General features: G+C 40.6%; 1 protein-coding gene across 1 annotated transcript in view; it reads right to left on the reverse strand.

Moving 5' to 3' along the window:
• Nucleotides 1–4,538: 4,538 nt before the first annotated feature.
• wnt4 (wingless-type MMTV integration site family, member 4) overlaps nt 4,539–21,914 on the reverse strand; it is a 28,920-nt gene continuing 11,544 nt past the window's right edge. The window contains exons 2-6 of the mRNA XM_023278173.3: nt 11,136–11,217; nt 8,663–8,816; nt 8,179–8,310; nt 7,705–7,847; nt 4,539–6,508 (exon numbers count right to left, since the gene is read on the reverse strand). Of these exons, the coding sequence (XP_023133941.1) occupies nt 6,038–6,508; nt 7,705–7,847; nt 8,179–8,310; nt 8,663–8,816; nt 11,136–11,217 (982 nt within the window). The 3' untranslated portion in view covers nt 4,539–6,037. The remainder of the gene's footprint in view (nt 6,509–7,704; nt 7,848–8,178; nt 8,311–8,662; nt 8,817–11,135; nt 11,218–21,914) is intronic.

The following is a 21,914-nucleotide window of genomic DNA, read 5'->3' on the forward strand; positions in this document are numbered from 1 at the left end:
TTCACTTTTGGTCACGGGTTCTGGGCAGTAGAACCTAGGGTGAAGAACTCAAACATTTGGAGGGAGTTTGGAGTTGGTGCTCTGGCCTGGGAAAGCCTTGGGATCCCCCAGAATTAGCTGGAAAATGTTTTTGGTGAGAAGAACCTCAAGAATGACCGGCTTGGCCTGCTGTCACTTGGACCCAACCCTGTATAAGCAAAAGAAAATGAATTAATGAATGTTTAAAGTAACAAAATTCTGTGCTTTCTCATCAAATCATACTTACACATTTATGTTAGAAATTGTCATTCACCTTTAGATGATTTTTCTTTACTTTTGTACAGTTCCGTGAGCAAATCACACGTCATGCATACAAGTAGTTGTGACTGGATGACTCCGTGAAGCACAGCTTGTCTTGTACCACAACACTGTTCTTGGATATAATGGAAGAACAACTGTGTGCAAGTTAAGGCTGAAATCCAGACTTTTAGTGGTAGCTGTTTAGTCTGTCATGGTTCACAAACTTTATCCAGTAGTGAGGGATCATCATTGAACTCTCCTGTCACTGCCTCCTGCACACTAACTTCAAATTACTCCATGATCAACCATCTTTACTGTCTGTGTTTTGGGCCTGTCATTACATTTCATGACACAAATCCTTTTTTTCTCCCATAAATCATGTTCAAATGCAGCTAATCAAAGTTAGAAAACAGAAGTCCTAGGTAGGGAGATTCATAGTTCATGTGATTTTTCCCAGTTGTAACTTGTGGTGACCACAAAGTTTGATGATGCAAAATTACAGCAGAACACTGCAATTTGTAGAAAACACAAGGTTGAACTTAGTGGAGTTCCCAGCTTTCCCACCATTTGATTGACCTGACTTGCACTTATTTCTAGAAAAGACATAAAACTTACAGGTGGTGTGAAGTAACATACAATGAATTCATGTTGTCTGTGAGATGTGAGGCCTTGGTGTGCGTATCTTGATGCCCACCAGCCTGAATGTAATGCCCGCTCCACTCGTGTTGCACAACGTGGACGTTTCAGGGCAAAAAACAGTAGAGACACCAGAGGAAAGCCGAGAGGGAAGACGAGGGAAGGAGGGTGGGAGGAGAAAGAATTGCAACTGTCATCACAAACAAGAACCATCTGTCTCATTTGTGTAACTTGTTTTCTTTTAATATGAGAAGTATGCTGAAGAGATCTGGGAGTTTGAGAAAGGCCTGGGAGGGCTGGGCCCTGGGCTAAAGCCAGCCTTCTCCTGGGTTCTCTGTGCGAGTGGCATTAATATCCAGCCAACCTGCACTGTTAACCCTTCACATTCACAACACACACTGACAGAGAGGGAGACGGCATCAGAAAACCCTAAACCTTTCACCGAAGGTATGCACAGGTACCTGAGGTGTAATTTGAAATATTTGCTGCCTGTCTGGGAGAAAATTTGTCTGGCAGATTTATGTGAAGGAGTGAAATCACAGCATTGCTATCTCATTACTTCCCATAACTTCAGAAAAGAAGAGTCGTAAATAATCTGTTAATCACAAAAGTTGATGCGTTATTGTGTTTTTGTTGTTTATTAGATAAAACATCACTCACTTCATCATGTTGTTTTCATGACCGATTTATGTATAAAGAGGGTAGAAACTTACATTATCAGTTCTGTCCTGCTTGTGTTGATCTACTGTATATCTGTTATTAAAACTATTTCTTTAATTTGGATACCAAAGACACACAGATGAAGCCTCTGCAAAATTCAGAGCTATGCACAGACCCACACTGTTGCCAGACCTGTCTCCACCGCATTCATTATCATTCTGCTATAGGGAAAAACACTGGCTGTGGTTGTATCTCTTTAAGCTAATCACAATTGTCTTGGGAGGAGCTTGGGGTTGTTGTCTCTGTAGGGAAGACAATTTTGAAATCTGTAGCATGTAGATAGTGTGTGGGAAGGAGAATCAAAAGAGAAGTGAGCAACAGAAATATCAGTTCATACCCACAGTCTACATCCAGAGTCAGGCTATATGCTATTTAACAATCATGCTATCATTGTGGCTGCAGAGATATGAAGCAAAACCAGAAATTCCATGCTGTTCTTTAGAAATAGGAAAGTTTTGTTGAAAATCGCAATGATTTAAACCCACTTTGTAACTAAAATTTCTCTTAAAACAGATTCTAACTCAATGATATGTTATGTGTTTCACTTATTGTGTAAAGATTTATAAGAACTGCCTGTTTTTGAGCAGCCTTGAACAAGAGACATTTCTCATGAAGCCTAGATTAAATCCTGTGTCTCTTTAAAAACCTTCGAAGTTTCAACTTCTAATATCAAGTTCTGATGATGATGTCAGTTTGGCTAAATATGAACAGCAAATCTCAAGAGCACACCTGTCCATTCATTCACTACTCACTACCTATGTAATGCACAAACAGCACTGAACAGTAAATTCTGATGTCGACACTCGTTTATGAACGTAATTTTTATTAGCTGTTGAATCCGGCAACGATCGTTTTGGTATCTGTGAAATGAGCTGTATGGATTGGACACATTCCATTGTGCAGTTTTAGTGTTTTGGTTCACATAAAACGAATTTATATGTAGTGAACTATGTAGTAAAAACGGAAAAGGCTCTTCATATATATATATATATATATATATATATATATATATATATATATATATATATATATATATATATAGTGTTCTGTGCAGTATTTCAGTTGTTCCTACAACTGCACTCTTCTGGACAAAGACCTCAGATGTTGTTCTTGGAATCTACTGGAGCCTCTCTCCTGGTTTGGGAGTCAAATCCCAAAATGCTCTTATTACCACTGAGACCACTGTGGACTTCACCTTCCACATCTGTTCCAGTTGTTCCTTCAGTTCCTGGCACTTCTGCATCTTCTCATTCATGCTCCTTGTCTCTTATGTTACTGTCAGCTGCCACATGTGCCTCAACTGTTCTCAACCACTTTTGGTGTTGTGTCCCATTGAGACTTCGGCATTTCAACCTCATACTCTGCATCTATGGTCCTGCACAATATCCCAATCATGTGGTTGGGCCTCTCACTGTGCACTGTCCCAGCTTGAATCATACATCCACCTAGGGGCATCTATGGAGATCCTCTGCCCATACGGATTTGGTGCTCAGGGCCTTTTCTTGTGCTAATGTGTGATGATTACAGGATAACTATAATTGCTAGGTGGAGAGTAGTCTTAAAGTCAGTGATTCATCCCAGTAATGTTGAATAGCAATATTTGCCCAAGGTTTGCTAACAATAGCCACCATAAGCTAGCAGTCTTACCAGATCATGTACAGCTTTAACAACAAAACCCCTGACTGTACCAACTGAGGAGGAGGGTGTGTTATTATCATTGCAAGTTGTGAACAATGTCTCCCAACGAATAATAATCACTTTAGACATGATGTTGATGATGAGGTAGTTGATTTCAGTGCACTAAATAGTCCTTCCGATGTTTGTCAATCATTTCTGTTTTGTTAATTATCTATATGGATGCCAACTATTAGCTGAGAATGTGAGCTATGATATTAGCTGACGTGTTAGTTTGAACTCAATATGTTTGTATCAGCCTTCATAACCCAGATTTGTTGCATCTTCTGTTTTACACACCAATACACAAAGTGGTAAATCCCTACTGTTAGCCTCTTGTCTCTGCCACAACCACAGCAAACTACAAGAAGCATTAAGGACTGACTGACTGACTGTACATCTGGCTGTCTGACAGACTGAGCACACAAACTCATGAGTCTACATCCATTCCCAATCAGTTTTCCCGCCGCCCTCCACCTCAACTAGGCCATCACGGTGGCTTAATGAAGGACAGATCCCTGCATGTCGCAGACCAGGAATGGTTGAGTTACACTTTCTGCTGAGGGGGAGCCGACTGGAATCAGCGTAAGTCAAAGATATTGCAGGATAAAGAGCGAGAAAGACAGAGTGGGAAGGGTGGGAGGCAGTATGATATTGATAGAGACAGAAGGGGGGAAAAAGCTTGTGCCATGTGGTCTGCATTTTGCTGTAATCCCTGTTCTAGCCTGGTGTTCCTGCCTCCGCTCCTTCTTCAACCCCAAACCCAATCAGGCAGTTGCTGAAACCCGAGCGGCCACTCTGGTTCTTCCCAAAACCAGACTACCAGGTTCCCAATGCCGCAGGAAACATGTCCGTCTATATCTGCTTGATATACTGTATGCGCTGATATGTGGTACATAAATTGTGTTTATAGGTGTCAAGGGTGCAGGGAAGGACCTCGGGGTGTCATGTGCTGCACACACACACAAAATGCTGCATGGTGCAAACTGTGGCCACATAATAACGCAGCTGAAAGACAGAGGAAATGGACGATTTTATTGAAATATGTGTATGTCTGTCAGCAGGATTGTGTGTGTGTGCATGTGTCTCATAGCCTGGTGGTGGAATAGGATCTGCTCCGTTTCACTTTCCATCTTTTTGTCCTCTCGTGTTATTTCTTTTTGGGCAACATTGTGGCATTCTTTCACTCTCTCACACACAAACAACATTTCTGAAAGAAGTGACACCAGTCATTTTCAACACAGCATATATTCCGTATTAACATACATTCATAGGCAGTATAGTCTTCTTCAGTGTATAAGTCTTTACAGATCTACAGTATGTTTCTATAATGATAGCACGTTATTATAGGAAAGCTTGGCTTGGTGATGGTACAAGACAACAATAGAGTCCTGACAGTGGCATGGCAAACTGGTCGTGTGTGTGTGTGTACAAGAGAAATGGGGGAACTGAATATGTGGTTCGCTGTTTGTTTCTATGGGGCAGGGCTCTATGTGCGCTTGGAGAGAAAGTGCTTCAGTCATCATGCATGATGTACATGCTTGGCAACCCTCTGGCAGACCCCTTTGTGTGTGTATTTGTGTGTTTACATTATGTGTATCTTCTGGTGCATGCATGTCACTTTGTGTTTACTCGTGGTTGCATTCAGCCGACTAGCATTTGGCAGTGGCGACATGCGGAAGGAGGCCAGGATCAATCGAAATGAGCACACAAGATTTTCACAATATGATGTTCTAAAACAATAACAAGTAAATCTGATCTGGAAACAGTTTTTTAAGGTGAGGTTACTGGTTTCATGTTGCAGGTAGCAGCTGTGGGTGAATACAGGTGTTGTTTTTGGAGCAATGTTTGCTGGGTATGTGTGTTTTGTTCGTCTGATGCCCATCACCTGCCAGTGCTACGGGCCTCCAGACAAAAACAGACAGGAGCTGACAGTGGCTTTGACCTGTCCATCATCATCCTCCGTCTGATAAAAAAGACAGTGAGTGTGTGTGAGTGGAGCAGCATCAGGGCATTGCGGGGGGCAAAATAAAGGTTTCGACGGTAACTGAACCTCAGCACAGCACAGCCATGTACGCTTGGAAAACAAATCGCAGAGAGTGCATCTGTGGCATGTTCCTCTTTGTTGTTTGAGTCCGTCCTCTCACATCGTCTCCATCTCTCTTTTTGACATCCAGCACTCCGAGTGAGTCCCCAAAGCAGCAGCAGCAGCAGCAAGGACAGAGGACCAGCAGCCCTCCTCCTGACCCCACCCCAACCCCTTAAACCCCAGCGCCCCCGACTGCCCATCTCTGGGTCCAGTTCATCCCTTATCATCTCCACTCGCCTGCCCCTCCTTCTATGACCACCCTCTGTCAATCACCTCAACAAATAAGTTAAACATTACAAAAATAAGAAGCATCAATGACAAACCAAATATGAGCGTGAGGGAGGGAGACAGGAAGTGAAAGATACTCTCTACTTGAGAAGAAACAAACAGACTCTGTAGCCTTGTAGGAAACCCCATGCCTATTCTAGTGATATCCATTATGGTGGCATAAAATGAATGATGTTGGACCTCTCAGCCACTCAGTCTGTTTCTGTGGACCAGTAGTCAGAGGATGAGGTGGTTTGAAGCCGCAGAAGAGGGAGCCACACAAATCCTCCTTGCTTCCTCTAGCCTTTAATCGAGCAAGAGTGTGGGGCATTTGTTTGTCCATCAGCAGTGCCCTCTGTGCCCCGACCCCCATCACCGACAAGTGTGAATCTCCACCATTTTGCGGCACTGTTTGCATTTGACATAACAGCACCAGTGGAACTTACAGCTGCACCTGTCCACCACCTCCACCTCCTGCGTCTGGAAGCCACGGCCACAGCACATCAGCTCGCAGCCGTCGATGGCCTTTGAGGTTCTGTTACACTGACGGCCAACAGTGCCCAGCATCCCCGGTGTGCGTGGATCGTATTCGCAGAAATCTGGACTGGGGTCCAGGTAGACCAGATCTTCATCTGTGTGAGGTTTGAACTGGGAATTGCGTGGCACCAGAACTTTGGAGGTGCCCATTTTACGTTGCTCCACTTCAGTGGCACCGTCAAACTTCTCTTTGATGACATTTCCCACTTTGCGGAAGGGTGGCATGGCTTTCCAGCAGGTCTTTACTTCGCATGAGCCTGACACACCGTGACATTTGCACTCCACGCGCATGTGAGACAGGATGGCCTGCAGAAATGCCAAAGAATGTATGATTAGCTGACAGAACTTTAAAGACACAAAAACTAGCTGCTGTTGAGGCCACCACCTATTTATCTACAACTGACTGGGCTCACAGTAACAACTAAAAGAAACTGTCCTACTTCCAGAGCTGTACGTTTCAGAGTTGGACTTGAGTTGGACTTATGTCACAAAAATAAAGAACCAGGGCTTAACTTTGACTTGATTCCTGTGAGACCTAATATACAAAATATAAGACCTGAAGATATTTTTGTGTCTTCGAATTGTCAAGTTTAAAAAAACAGACAGACAAAAAAAGACATTCAGTCCTTGCAAAGTCTGCACTTAATTAATAATTAGGTCTATATATTGAAAGGTGTTGTTCTCAGTTGTTTAGAAAACACTATCAACAGTTCCCTTGATTTCCCTTGAATGACTTGAGACTTGGCTTGTATTGATACTTTACTTGGGTTCCTCTATTGACTAGAAACTTCAGAGGATCTCAAATCACTGAAAACTTGACTGTAGCTTATATTTAACGACTTGAGACTGGACTTCAACTTGTCTTGAGTGACTAGAAGCTTGTTTTTGGTTTGTCTTGAATGACCTACGATGTGATTTGCAGTTTATCTTAAAAGACTTGACACTTAACCTTGACTTTTCTCTATTTCTCTATTGACCTGAAACTTGACTTGGATTTGTTCTCCTGACTTGAGATTTGAATTGGACTCATCTTAAATAACCTGTGACTGGACTCTGATGTGTCTTGAGTGACTAGAAGCTTTTTTTTAGCTGTCTGGAAAGGGTTTGAGGTTTGATTTGCACTAAGACCTAAACTAGACTTTTCTCTAATGAACTAAAACTTGATTTGGATTTCTTCGTATATATCTTGAGATTTGATTTGGTCTTGTCTCGAACGACTTGAAACTTGATTTGGAATTATCTCAAATAATTTAAGACCTTACCTAGACGTAGACCTTACCAGTTTACAATTATTTAAGATTTGATTGAGACCTGTCAGTCAACCTGAAACTTGACTGTAATGGGCTATAACTCTGCAAAAGGGCAAATTCACATCTCATGTTTTGACCTGGACCTAAGTTGAAAAACTAGAGACTTGACCTGGACTTGTCTCAACTAACTTAAAACTCGATTGTCTCAAACTTGACTGTAATTCACAGTTTTCATGAAGAGCAGGAAGTTACCTTTCTTCCAGCCTCGTTATTGTGCAGGTTCATAAGAGCCCGACTGGAGGATTGGCCTTTACTCCTCTCCCTCACATCGACGAAGGACTGAGAGAAGGCCACTCCATACGCAATGTTATCGCTGCAGCCCGACCACTGGAACCCTATGACAAGATATCAGAATGAAAACAGGAAGTGGTTATCTGTATGGAACTGTCATCACCCTTTAAATGTTACAAAACACTACAAGTGATCACTACTTTGCTGCCACTGTTTATTCTTTCTGCATTAACAGTTTGTTGTAGAGATGCATGAGCTGCTATTGATAAAATAATATCATTATTATGCTACTGGCGTCTTTCTGTTTTTTTCTGATTAAAATGGCCCAAAGTGCCACATCTTTTGCTTTTATTTTTGCATTGAAACGTACTGGATCAGTTGGCCCTCTTGTCTCCTTTCCATCTGTGTGTTTGTGTGAAAGAGAGTGAGACCTACCCTCTGGACTGACTCCATGTACATTGTGGTCGCAGCCACATTTTTCCAGCTCTCCGCTGCTGCAGGCCCTTGTGACCGCAAACGCCACACTGGCTGCTGAGATGGCATACACAAAGGCTGCCTCACGGGTGCCTGACACACACACACACACACACGCAGACAAACACACACACACAGTCATTGTTACATGATGTAAATGAAAAGAGCTTCTCATTCTGAGTGGTTTTGAAAAAAAATCACGTGTATACAACCACAATAGCATGTTAAGGTCTAAGCGAGGGAGCCCAGACATTAACATGTAGGAGCCAATACAAATGGAAAACAAGCTCTAATATTTCACACTGTATTAAAAGTGATATCGAAGTTATTTCATTGCCAAGTTTGCAAATGCATGCAGGTAGAAAGGCGGACAGATAAACCAGTTTAGGTGTTATAAATCAGCTTTCTGTAATATCAGTAGAGTTGCTGCAGAGTATAATCTTACCCTGGGTGACCACTTTGCCAAACACAGGCATACTCTCCAGAGTAGAGCAGTTCCATCGACGGTTGCGAAACTGGAACTGACACTCGTCTATGGCCAGCTGGGCTCCACGACGCACCGCATCCATCACCTCCACGCTGCGCTTGCAGATCTGAACCTGGAACAGACACACAGTAGCTGTCAGTTACAAACAAACTGGACCTTCTAACAACATACTGACTGCTTTTATTTGACGTATCCTGGAGAAAAAAAAGCAAACCCTGCTCAACAGTTAATAGTAAATGGATCCTCTCGCAAAAAGGACCATATAAAATGGCAAGAGCAATGCAAATATACCAAAAAACATCAGGAATAAGAAAGTTTTTTTGTAGCAACACAAGCGGCTACACTCTCTAGGAATAGGGTCACTACATGCTTTGATGCAAATATGTTCACCATGTTGTCCTGCTAACTATTGCTGCTATTTGTACATCTGTGCTCAGAAACCAAAATACTTAAGTGGAATTTTGACCTGATGTTCGTGACAAGTCAGAGGAACATCAAAGTTGCACTGCACTCCCAATAATCATGATGGGCATAGCTGTGTGTACCAAATTTAATGGTAATCCAACCAATAGATTTTTTAAAATTCAATCAAAACCGCAAATGTCAACTTGGCGGTGGCGCCAGAGCAAAAATCAAGGGATCAGCAAAGTCATGTCTGAGACCCAGGAATGTCTGTAGGAAATTCTGTCCCCATGTATCCAGTAGATACTTCACTGGATAAGTGACCAGTTTAAATTGCTGGACTCACTACAGGAAATGTCAGAGGATCAGGGGATCCAATAGTTGGTGAGATTCATTAAACAGCTGAAAAACAAACTGACTTTGATGTACATAAAGTGAATAATATCAATAACATAGCGAAAAAGTACAACTAAAGTTGCATGGAGTCTCAGGTTGATGCGTCTGCATTTACTCTATGCACGTTGGCACAATTTAAAAGGAAGGTTGTCTTTCTGAGAGGTTTTAAATACATGAATAAATGAATTAACAAATAAATGAACACTTGTAGTTTGTTGCTGTTGTTCTCCACATTGCTTGGAAGTAGTTTTAGGATTGCCCTGTGTGTTTTAGTACTACAGGTCAGAACTTGGTGGTGCCTGTTGCTAATAAGTTAACTGACACTCGTGCTGCGTTCATTTGGGAGGTTGGAATTTTCCAAGATGAACAGTCCAAATACTGAGCCTGAAGCATCCAAGACTCTCAACACCAAATGTAAACAATCGAGATGGCTGACCACAAGAAACTCATCTTCTTATGGCAGCCAGTGTATGAGTATGTGCTACGTCAGCAGAGCTTAACTGAGGATAAACAACCGATACAAGCGGCTGGTACACATTATGTTTTCATATTTTCAAACTGAGTCAGAATGTCACACATAACAGCCAACCAGACAATGCTAGAGACAGCATATATTGTGTACTAATATAGACTGAAAGCCAGTGTATACTCCTGTGGACATACTGAGTGATATCGGAGCATCTGCAAGTTAAGAACAGTATAGAAAGCACAGAGAAAATGCATCTGCATGTTGTTTTCATTGATATTAACAATTTACAAACTGAATAAAAGGTACAATTTAACTAATTTTGGTGTAAACTGTAACTGTCTTAATGTCGGTGCTGCTGTTTTCCAAAACTGACACCATGGTCTCCCTTGTTGGCACTCTCAAAACTTTATTAATAGTTGGCTAATGTTTAAAAAAAAGAAAAATTCCCTTATCCCTAAACGTAGGGCTAAGGATTTGCTGTGCTTTTCCCTTTAAGTAGCTTTAAGAAAGCAAGCAAATTTACTTATATAGCACCTTTTCATACACAGAGGTTATTCAAAGTTCAAATTTAAAAGTATAAAATCCAGCCGAATAACATCAAAGATATTTATCAAAAACACTGGAGACAGGTTGATGTCATTTATATAGAAGAATTAAAAGTAATTGACGAAATCATTGTAAAAAGACAAGAGATAAGAACATTAAAAACAACTAAAAGATAAGTTATAAAAGATAAGTTACACTTCTTGGGGTTCATCAGTATTCTAGCAGCATTTTGACTGAGTTGTGTGCATTAAAGTAGTCCATTCTACAAGTAATAAAAGTATCAATTAGTTATTCTAAATCGAAGGTTGTTAAAATGATTTTATTCCTCATTGACCAGCAGCAATAGCGCCATCTCATTATTAAATCTATATGTTGAGTACATTGACAGAATGTGAACAAGACTTGAATGCACAACATGAGTTTGTAATGACTGAACACTGCTTGTGAGGAGGTTAAATCCAAACACTTCAATCTTTCACATCACTTCTACAAACCTTTATTTCTAAACTGCAAAAGCCCACTGTCATGTCTGAATCCAGGTGATTCTACATATTGAATAAAAGCCTCTACGAGCGCCGGATTAGCCCCACTGAGGGGTATTTGTATCTTCATATGTACCTGTCTCTGGATGAGGCCTCGTAACCTCTCACATGTCTCCTCATCCCTGATGCTCCCCACTGACGACAGCTTGGCCAGGTACCTGACAAACAAATAAAAAACACAACATATTCTCCTTAGTATGCAGTAGTTTTGTTGTAGAAAATCCACTAGCAGAAGCTGAAATGTCTCAATTTGACAACAAAAAAAGTGGCAAAAGTGATACAAGCAAGACAGAAGCAACAGACTCTCATCACCATGGCAAAACTTATTGTTTGAACTTTTAAACCACAGATGACTGAATTTTTAAAACGGCAACTAAAGGGCTTCGAGTCTGTGATGATGTGGGAATGTTTTGGATAAACGTCTGGATGCTGAGAGGAAGGAAAGTGGTTTATCACAGCTGCCACCTCCAGGCCAGGCAGGTCAGGGAGATACTACACAAACACACACACACTGTCTAAGATGTGAGGCTGCTGTCTGACCAAACCACTTCCACCTCAGACTCATATCTCAAGTCTCGGCTGCACCTTTACAGAAATAGGTTTTCTCATAACTTCCCTCTGATTATGTCCTGTCTGCGCCACTCTGAATGTCCTCAGACGTCCTTTAAACACATGTTGAGTCTAAAAAAATCATAGTTTTTCTAAAACAACAGGATGTGATAATTCCTAATTTGCAGTAAAGTTTCCTCTTGACATTGTAATTTCGAAACAAATGCCCAAATGTCTTTCAACAAAACACAAAGAGGCAGTTAACTTTTGCAAACACTTAATTCAAGGAAACTGAAAGATTCAGAAGGACAAGTTTCTTTACACTGAAAAAATCAGACTATTTTGCATGTTCCATCTGTGCAAGGCTCAATTATCTTATTGCCTTGAGGGTTTTTCAGTTTATGTGTCACTGCTTTAGGATATACGATATACCGAACGTAAGGACACAACAGTATAAAAAGGACAGGGACAAATGACTGAATATGATAACCGAAGTATTTTACTATGAAAGAATAAATTCCCTGTGTATGCAGTGAACAGAGACTGAATATCAAACTGGCCCTTAATAAAGGCAAATTCCATCAGCATTAACTTTTAGACTGTTATTTTGTAAAAGTAGACATGTATTTCCTTAAGGTTTCTCAAGCTTGTTTTATGAGTTCCTGAGTTATGAGTTCCCAAGACCACACATACCTCTGTAAAGCCCTGTTTGCCCATCTCAATCAAACCACGGCACACAACCAGACTGCAGAGAATTCTGCTGTCAGATTACTGGCAAAACTCTCACACAGCACAAAGTCATGCTACCAATGTTTTACAGCAGATGACAGAATCAATATCAAAGACGGATTTATGACACCCTGATTATTTATTCTGTGTTGTCTGAGGTTGGCTACATCTTGGCTCTTTAAACACTCCTAAACTTCAAAGTTGTAGTGCTGAAAGTTTGGTGTTATGTTTGGTGCTATTTGTAATGTGCTAGTTTAAGTAGAATATAACCATTCTAGAGGTCAAACAGCTCCTCCTCTCCCGCACTGTGCTACCTTCTCCCAGATCATCTCTCTCTTCATCTGGTTTATGGAGTTCTTTTTCTTTTTCCCATCCAGTGTCAGTATTCATCACTTATCACTGCTTTCTGTCACTCCACCACATCTCAGTCACATCCGCTCACTCTTGACCTCACTCTTTTGTTTAAAGCTGCTCTGATCAGTATTTCTAAGGACTGTATGTAGGGATTAACTACAGCTTCTGTTAACACAAACGCAACAAGTATAAATGCTAATGTAACGTGTCTGCAGCACACGTAAACTGTTGACGAACATATTTTTCAGGTTCCACATTGTGCCCCAGCTGCACAGTGGTTTGGTGGTTAGCATTTTTGCCTTGCAGCTGGAAGATCCCCGGTTCTCGTCCCCGCCTTCCCGGAAGTTTGCGTGTTCTCCATGTGCATGTACGGGTTTTCTCTGGGAACTCCGGCTTCCTCTCACAGTCCAAAAATATGCTCAGGTCGATTAGTAACTCTACATTGTCTGTAGGTGTGAATGTGAGTGTGCTTGTTTGTTTACGTAGCCCTGTGATAGACTGGTGTCCAGGGTGTCTCCTACCTTCACCCTAAGTCAGCTGGGATAGACTCCAACCCCCTCCCACAACCCTAATGAGGAGTAAACGGTAGATAGATGATTGATGAATGGATAATGTGCCCCTATTTAGCAATTCATAAAACTACTGTCTTAATTTTTAACTCAGCATACAACAGAGATGGTTTATTTTGCCATCCCTGTTCTAAATGGGCTGTTTCAGTGATACAGATGAACGTTTGATGGCCACGCCCCCTTCAGGAAGAAAACCCTGGGTTTTTCGAGTTTCCAATTTTTTTCTCTGTTGTCTTTTTTGGTTCAAGTACCTATTATAGTTTCCTTTACAAAGCACTGTTGCAGGTAGCACCATACAATCGTGAGATACTTGTTTGTTGTAATACTGCATTTTAAGCTTTGACTGCCTTGCTCATATATCCATCACAGTCTGTGCTACTCACCTGTGCATTCTCAGCTTCTTAAGCTTGCTTTGAACTCATGCTGGAGACCATGTGGCATAACCTTTGCTGAGGATTGTGGGTCAGAAAAGCAGGCTGGTTGCATATTGTGAATTGTGATTTTGCTTGCATTTAAATAGAGTGTATATGAGCACAGAGAGCAGAAGAGAAGCAAATAGATCTTAACACCGGCTAAGGTTACGTTGCACTGAAACTCAAGAGGTGACATGAAACCACAGTAACTGAGTACTTGTTTCAAAATAGTCTTAAAGTTTCCACCATTTCTGATTGCCCCATCAGCATACAACCTCACACAGGGCTCTTCCTGACATGTAGGCCTATGCTCAAAGCAAAGGTTAGCCACATTAGCGTGGCTAACATTACCATGTCATACCAACGTGCTAAGATTAAATATTTTCCTACATTAACATCAAAAAATTAAAATAACCCACTGGGTCTACAGCTCCTCAGATGTTGGGAGTGCATGCAGACTGTTTTGTTCACTCTTGCAGCCAGCAGGTAAGTATTTGCTGTATTTTATATTTTAGAGTTAGTAGAAGCAGCTCTAGTATGCAATTAATTTTGATTCTTTGTAGAAAAAGCCCTAGTGTGACCGAAACTTTTGCAGGATTAAAAAGCCGCAAGATAGAAATGTTTACTGGTCCAAACTTTGGAAATTGGATCCTTGGAAAATCTATCAATACCCTATATGTGGATATAAGCGTTTTAAAAAAGGACAGTAATCTGATCAACATAACTTTCAGTCCAAACATACGATGCACCAAGATCACAGCAGCAGAAAGAGCTAAGAATTCATAAGCAGCAATGTAATTCTTATGTAAAAACTTCTAGCATAGGATCCTGGCACAGTGAATCTGCCTTCGATTTCCATAATTCCTTTGAATCAAAGATGTCATCATTAGACAACCTGAGTGTGTGTGACTGATGAGTTATAATTACCCCTGGTTTTACTTTTGTGACAAAGTTTATTTTTTCATCTTTGACATGCTAAATGTGCTGTGGTTGAAAAAGTATTTAGATCCTTTACTGGATCAAAGTAGCAAACACCCTGTTACAGTATGGCATAACATGCAATATGTACAGAAAGAATCAAAATTAACAGTGCTCATATAAAACGTCCACTTTCACAATGTTAAATTATTGTCTGTCTCCAAGATAAGAATTTGTGTTTTATTTTTTTATTGTATTATCATGTCTACCAAAATAAAACATATAGATGCTATTTGAAACATCAGGGGCTTTCCTTCTGTGCTGCAGGACAAGTTACAACATTATCATTATTATTGGAACACAGTGACCAAAAATAAATTCCCAGCGTATGTAACTTCGCACAACTCCAACCTGAGCAGGTCCAATGGTACATAACACATAACACCTGCATTTCTGTAAGTCACTCATAGGTTTTCATTGTATAAGTAAAGTTCATAATAAACACAGCTGTCCAGGTACAAAATATTGTATCATGGAAATACTTGAGTGGAGTACAATAAGCACAATATTTGGGTAGATCTGTACATAGAAACAGTTTGATATTGTTGGTAATTCATGTTTATTATACAATAGTATCAAACTAAAACCTGCTAATAACACTATCAGACAGCAGACACATAGATGATGCAGTACTGTTGAACACTGACAAAATGACACAGTGCTGAAATTAAAAAGGGTTTGTTTTACTTTTAAAAGATAAAAAGTAGTGTTTTAACAAACTGGGAGGGAATTGAACACTGAAGAGTCAGAAAAAGTCACTTCATTGTGAGGAACACTGACATAAAAACACAGAAATGACATGACTAAATCCTCCCAGTTTTGCATGCAAATGTTCCTGGTATTTTGCTGCAGTCCATGTAAACTGGTGGGGGAACCCTGAAGCCTCCTGTCTCTATTTCAAGTTATTTCTCTCCCCTCCAATCGCGGATCAAGTCCAACTCGGCTCTGTCCTGCTCTGATTTGCTCCACTGCAGTTGTGAGAGTTTTCATCAAAGCCATGTGCAGCGTTTGATCCCTCTTTGTTTTTTAGCGTAGCCTTGGGCAGGGCGCTACATTTGGGTCGAGGCACCCAGCTGGGAGACCATCAGACAGAGATTAAAAATAAATAAATTCTATGAAGAAAAACGCGAGACAACAGCAGGCAGCTGCTCCACTGACCGGCTACACCTCCAACACACAAGGACACAAACAGCTGGACGGCATCCCATCCCACTGGCCTGACATTCACCCTGGAAGCATTTAATAAACACTGGATAAGCTGTTATTCAGGTAATTTTCTGGAGATGTGTGTGTGTGTGTGTGTGTGTGTGTGTGTGTGTGTGTGTGTGTATGCGTGGGAAAAGTTGACAGCAGGCCCTGGGTGAGTGTGTTTTCAGGCCTGTCTTGCTTTATCTGTTCGTTCTGCCCTTCTCTTCCCAGAGATGAGGTTAACAAAACACCTCTACAGAGGAGTCAACCCGTACAAGGACAAAGCACACACACACACACACACACACACACACACACACACACACACACACACACACACACACACTATTGTCCCACATCTCATCCTCATTCCCCTCCCTCTCGTTTCTCCGGCCTCTGCTGGTTGCGTGATTCAATCCCAGGGGCCTAAGCCCGCTGGAGCCAGTGGTGTTGTGAAGGCTGCGACCTGTAATGCAACACAAATACACAGCGGCCTGTGAACGCACCACGGTTCAGGTGGAATGCTCCACGCCTCCCACTCAGAGACCCCCATCAACACACACACACACACACACACACACACACTGAAAATAATACTAAACAGAGCAAACAGGTTGCTATCGCATAATGAAAATGATGAATCTCATCAAAAGATCGCTTCTGAATCCTGCAACTTCGATAATCACATCTCTGGTATTCAAACAAGTGTTTCACTGTTGTAATATTGGAGAGAGAATTCGTCTGCTAGTGGATCAACATAAAATGAGTCAGTATTGTGAATTAATTAACTCATATGTTGCCTCTGTTTGCATCTCATTACTATTCTGTTACAGAGGGAAGAACTAAACTCTGGCTTGTTTGCGCATTTTCTCAGTCATCCAGGTCAGGGTATTCCTAGGAGCTTCAATAGAAAGCAACTGGACTTCTCTTTTAGGTGAAGTGATCTGCAGTGACTATAAACCTCTGAAACTCTGCATCAGACAGTTAGAACTGAGGAAACCTCTTGGATTAGAGGTGAAATATCTTCAACAACCTAAAAGAGAAGACCATTTGCTTTCCAATAAAGCTGCAATGATTCTCTGGCTTGTTTTGGTTTCTTTAAACAATCCCAGTTATCTCTGATATGACTAAGCCAAGGATGCTGTGACTGTGTCTCTGCAAAATACTAACAAGGAGAAACCTGTGTTGGGTGAAGTACTTTCACGTGGGGAGTCACTACAATGTTACAATGACTGATTTCCCACAAAGATAAACACCACAAAAACTGACCTTGTGATAAGACAAGGTGAAACATGATGTGATAATTGGTGCCCGGTCAGCCCATACTAGAGCTATGGAGGAGTTCAGACTTGCAGAACTTGATTTAACCAATATCACAATAAACAATCCACAGTGGAACATCTTATAACATGGATGTTCACAGGATGGCTTTCCATCTGTTGTGGCCACAGAATATCTGCCTTTGTCTACTCTTGTTATCTCACTGTAGATGATCATCCATTCTTGGAAAATCCAGCCTGGTCCATGACCAACAGGAAAACACACAGGAACGTTCTTGTTAGGCAACAAACATTCTAAACTTATACTTTGTAGATCTTTACAGCTATGCACTGAAAGATTCAAGGCTGAGTTACTGCATGATCCAAAGCCAACATTTTAGGCCCTTTAGATGTTTAGATTATTACCCATCATGCAACACCATCAGAGTGGAGTCCGAATAGTCTCAGATTCACACTGCAGCTGGTCAACAAACCCAAACATACAACCAGTGTCATAAGGATCATCTTCAGCTGTAAGAACAAGGAGACCCACAGCAGATGGTTTGTCCCCTACAGAGCCCTGATCTCATTGGGTCATCATCATGGGGTTAGTTTGGTAATTTCTCAAAGATGCTTGGAACAATCTACTTGCTGAGTACTTTGAAAAACTCTGTACAAGAGTACCTTGGAGAACCGGTGCTATTTAAAGGGTGGCCACACCAAACATTGATCTGATTTTTATTTATTTCCATCTTCATTGCATTCTTACCTTATCTGGTTACATGAAAAAAAAAAAATTAATGACATTATCTCTGAAAGCATCCTCACTTTACTTTGTCGCATATTTGGTCACAAACAAGAATCAGGATTCTGTCATTAAACTTAAACAGGTTCTCTTCCAGATCTCTTCATCATAAACTACCACATCTTTTACATCTTGAATCTGAATCAAAGTATTCTTTCAAAAATGTTCCCAGTGGTCATTCCTGGGCTGAGATCATATTTTCATTCACCGAAAAGTGTTAAAAATAGTGGCGGGACAAGTTCATTCATCCACTACACAGTCAGCTAAAATAAGGGTTAAAAAGGAAGTGGAAGTAGAGACAGGAGAGGGCTGAGCACATCTGTGGGACAGTAGTGTGCTTCAGTAAAACCTCTTCACACAAAATGACATAAATGCTCGCAAACTGCAGCACACTCTCCGAGCCTCCATCATCTCTAATGTGTATTTATATGAAAATATCCTCATGTTTGCCTTTCCAGCTCTGACCACACAGTGGAGGTACACACTGACAGGTAAATATAGCATGGATGGGGCGCTGCAAGAAAAAAAAAATCTTTTCTACTGAGCCGCTGCTGCGTGCAGGTCTTACAAGAGCTGAAGAAATTCTGCAACAAGGTCAATGTTGTAAAGCGTGAAGTGAGCTGAAGTAAAAAAAAAAAACAACACTCAAACAATAAACCTTTACACTGAGCACTCCTGGAAGAGAGCCTGCAGGAAGTCTTAGTAGAGACAAATGACCTGAGCTAACCCTCCCTGTCCCCTCTGCAGTGGACACCTACAGTGTGTAAAACAGATACTGGCCTGTAGAGGGCACTATTCTCTCAGTTTGCCTTCTTCCACCTCTATTTTAAATTTAGATAATCAGAGCGCTCTGAATAGTCAGTGTCGTGTCTGTTCAAGCTCAAGTTCTTGAGTAAACAACCTGGTTGATTACAGATAGACAGAAAAGCCTTTAAATCTGTGTGCATAGTTCCAGAGGACTCATGAGCCTCATGTTTGGATATATAGTGCAAGAAAAGGCTGCGTGGTTTTTCCATAATGGCAGAGATTATGAATAAAAATTAGTAATATTTTTCCCCTTAGTTTCAGCAAATTTCACATTTGGGCTATGCATCTTTACACTAAATGTCTGCACGTCTACAAACCAGCAAATAGCTTGTGAGTGATGTCTGCAAACGGTGATACGAGACCTCATGCAAAGGCAAAATAGTACAAAAATGATCTGCATGTGATTTATGAGCATTAAAAATTGAACCAAGGTTTTAGTGTACAATATGTTTTCAGTGTAAAATAATGTTTAATTGGTTCTGAATATTTGTTTTATATATTCGGGGAGATCGTGCCTTCTGCATTTGTGGATCATAATTTGTGATTCACAAATACAAATCTTTCTCATTGTCTCACAACCAGATTGTGTTTGTACTACTTTTCCTTGGAAAATGGTGAATATTTAACATGTATAGTGTGAAACTGTTCAATTAATGACTGTTATTTCATTAGTTTAGTAAGTTGCGCAATATCATTAAATGCATATTCAGATGGCGGTGCAATATGTGAACATATTTACATCTGTGAATCTTATGAAGCATATGTAAATAATTAGTACACTATTTTTACCTTCAAGTGAAATAGAAGACCAAGGGAAATTTTAAAGCTATTATGACACATTGTAAACTCTGACCTCTAAACCACTTCCTGAGAATCAATGTTTGCACGACCTTCTGTAACAAAAAATATATGCATCCAGCATGAAAAGCATAATGTTGAAACCAAAACAAACAGCACAGTCTAATTTCTTAAGTATATACTGTAAAAACATTTTTCTCACTCAGGGTTCCAAAATCGATGTTTACATTGATTGATTCTGCAGATGCTGTTTAGATTATCGGCAAAAATTTGTGTTAAACTGGTAGATATCTCTTCAAATGTTATGTCTGTAAATATATACAATGCGCTGCACAGACAACAGAGCTACCAATAATTCTGCAGGCTCTGTTTGCTTTAATATGTGCACTTATGGTGCTGCTGGGGAATGTTGTCCACCTTGATGCACAATTCTGCTGTTAATTCTATTGAAAGTAGCATTTTCTGAGTTTTATTTCGAGCTTATTACTGACATGGCTACGTTCACCCAGAACTTTTATGAACTTGTCTGTTTTTTGTTCAATTTTTGTTCCATTATAGTAAGTATAATTATAGTGAGTAATTATATTAAGGCTACACTGAGGAAAGCAGATTTATCTTTATAATCTGTGATCAGTTGTATGCATTGACTGCAAATGTCTGACAATAGCTTCTGCTTGTTGGATTTTACCACATCAATATCTTCAGTGAAACCAACCTACTTCTTAAGTTTCTTCTAAACAAATGGATGGCAATTAAAACATAAGCTTTTCTCTCTTTTACTGGTGTCCATAAGTGTGATAATATACAATAAAACTAAACATTCTGATCTTCAAGCTGGTAGGATTTCTTACAGTGCTGATTTACAAATGACTGCATTGGTCTTAGATATGCACCTCTAACTGGTGAATGACATAACATGAAGAAATGTAAGGATAACAACATCTATGTGCAGAGATTTAGGAAGTATTGAGATCCCTTTACTTGCTGCACACATAAGAAAAACTTGGTTAAAGACATAGCTGTAAATTTATTAAAAATCAAAAAACAAATATCTCTATTGATCCAGTCTTGACCATACTTTAACACACACTGATGCTCTGCATGCTTGTAGGAATAATATAATGGAATTACTCCGCATATTGGACACATCTTGTTGATGTCATGCTATACATGGAATGATAATACATAAAAAGCTATCGATTTAGTGAAAATATAGTGAAAAAGATACTTTAAAACATAAAATTATAAATGTTTTAGGATTGACAATCTGAATTTGCTTTAGTAATATACAATTAATTATTTCACTTGAGTCAAAAAAATTTAATAATGAAACATAACCAGTCTCAAATGATAGATATCTGTCGATGGAGGAACATTTACTTAATGAAACAAAAAGTTAAAAAAAAAGAAGAAAGGACTACTGGCATGCATTAGCTGGTTTAGAAACCTAAGGACTGGTGCCAATAATGGGTGGATGTGTGGGTTATTGTATTAAGGTATTAAAAAATAAATGTAATTCTGTGGGAAGAATAAAACATCAAAAAAATAGTGAGGACTTGAGGGGAAGAAAAAGGGGAATCCTTTATAGTCAGAGAGTGAAGAAAGACAAAACGATGGAGGTGAAGCAGGGAGATGTTGAGGAGAAAGTGTTGAAGCCGAGAGATGAAACAGTCTGATGAGTTCAATGACCAGGTTGCTGAACGGCCTGCAGCTGTGTGTGTGTGTGTGTGTGTGTGTGTGTGTGTGTGTGTGTGTGTGTGTGTGTGTGTGTGTGTGTGTGTGTGCGTGCGTGCGTGCGTGCGGGTGTGCGTGCGTGCGTGCGGGTGTGCGTGCGTGCGTGCGTGCGTGCGTGCGTGCGTGCGTGCGTGCGGTGTGTGTGTGTGTGTGTGTGTGTGTGTGTGTATTTGCCTGCCCACGCGTGTGTCTGGTGTATTTATATGCTGCTGGCTCCACTAGAGCTCATTTCCCCCTAAAAATAACATACTCTGCCAACAGCACAACCCTCACTCACATACACACACACTCAGACACACTCACTGACACAAAAACACACATTCACACACACTTGGGGGAAGAGGCAGTAAAAGCCATGAAATTAACCTCCTGCTTGGTGTTAGTGCTGTGGCCCCAAACGCAAGGAGCCATTTAGCATGTGTGTGTCTTTATAATGTTCCGATCTGTTGCACTTATGAAACAATAGCTGTGAACAGCTGATCATTTCTAAATGCAGGACTCGACTGCAGCTGATTCCCTTTGCTGTGTACCTGTGGCCGTTTCTGTGTTTAGGTGAGGTCAGCTGGTTAGCTCGTTAACCTTCGACCCAGAGCTGGTACAAACTGAATCATGCTGCAGCACCAAGGTGGCCTGATGGGTTTGTGTAGTTTGGCTTGGTAGGACAAAGATGAT

This window comes from Amphiprion ocellaris, chromosome 5, assembly GCF_022539595.1.
Source record: "Amphiprion ocellaris isolate individual 3 ecotype Okinawa chromosome 5, ASM2253959v1, whole genome shotgun sequence".
In the NCBI taxonomy this organism is placed as follows: Eukaryota; Metazoa; Chordata; class Actinopteri; family Pomacentridae; genus Amphiprion; species Amphiprion ocellaris.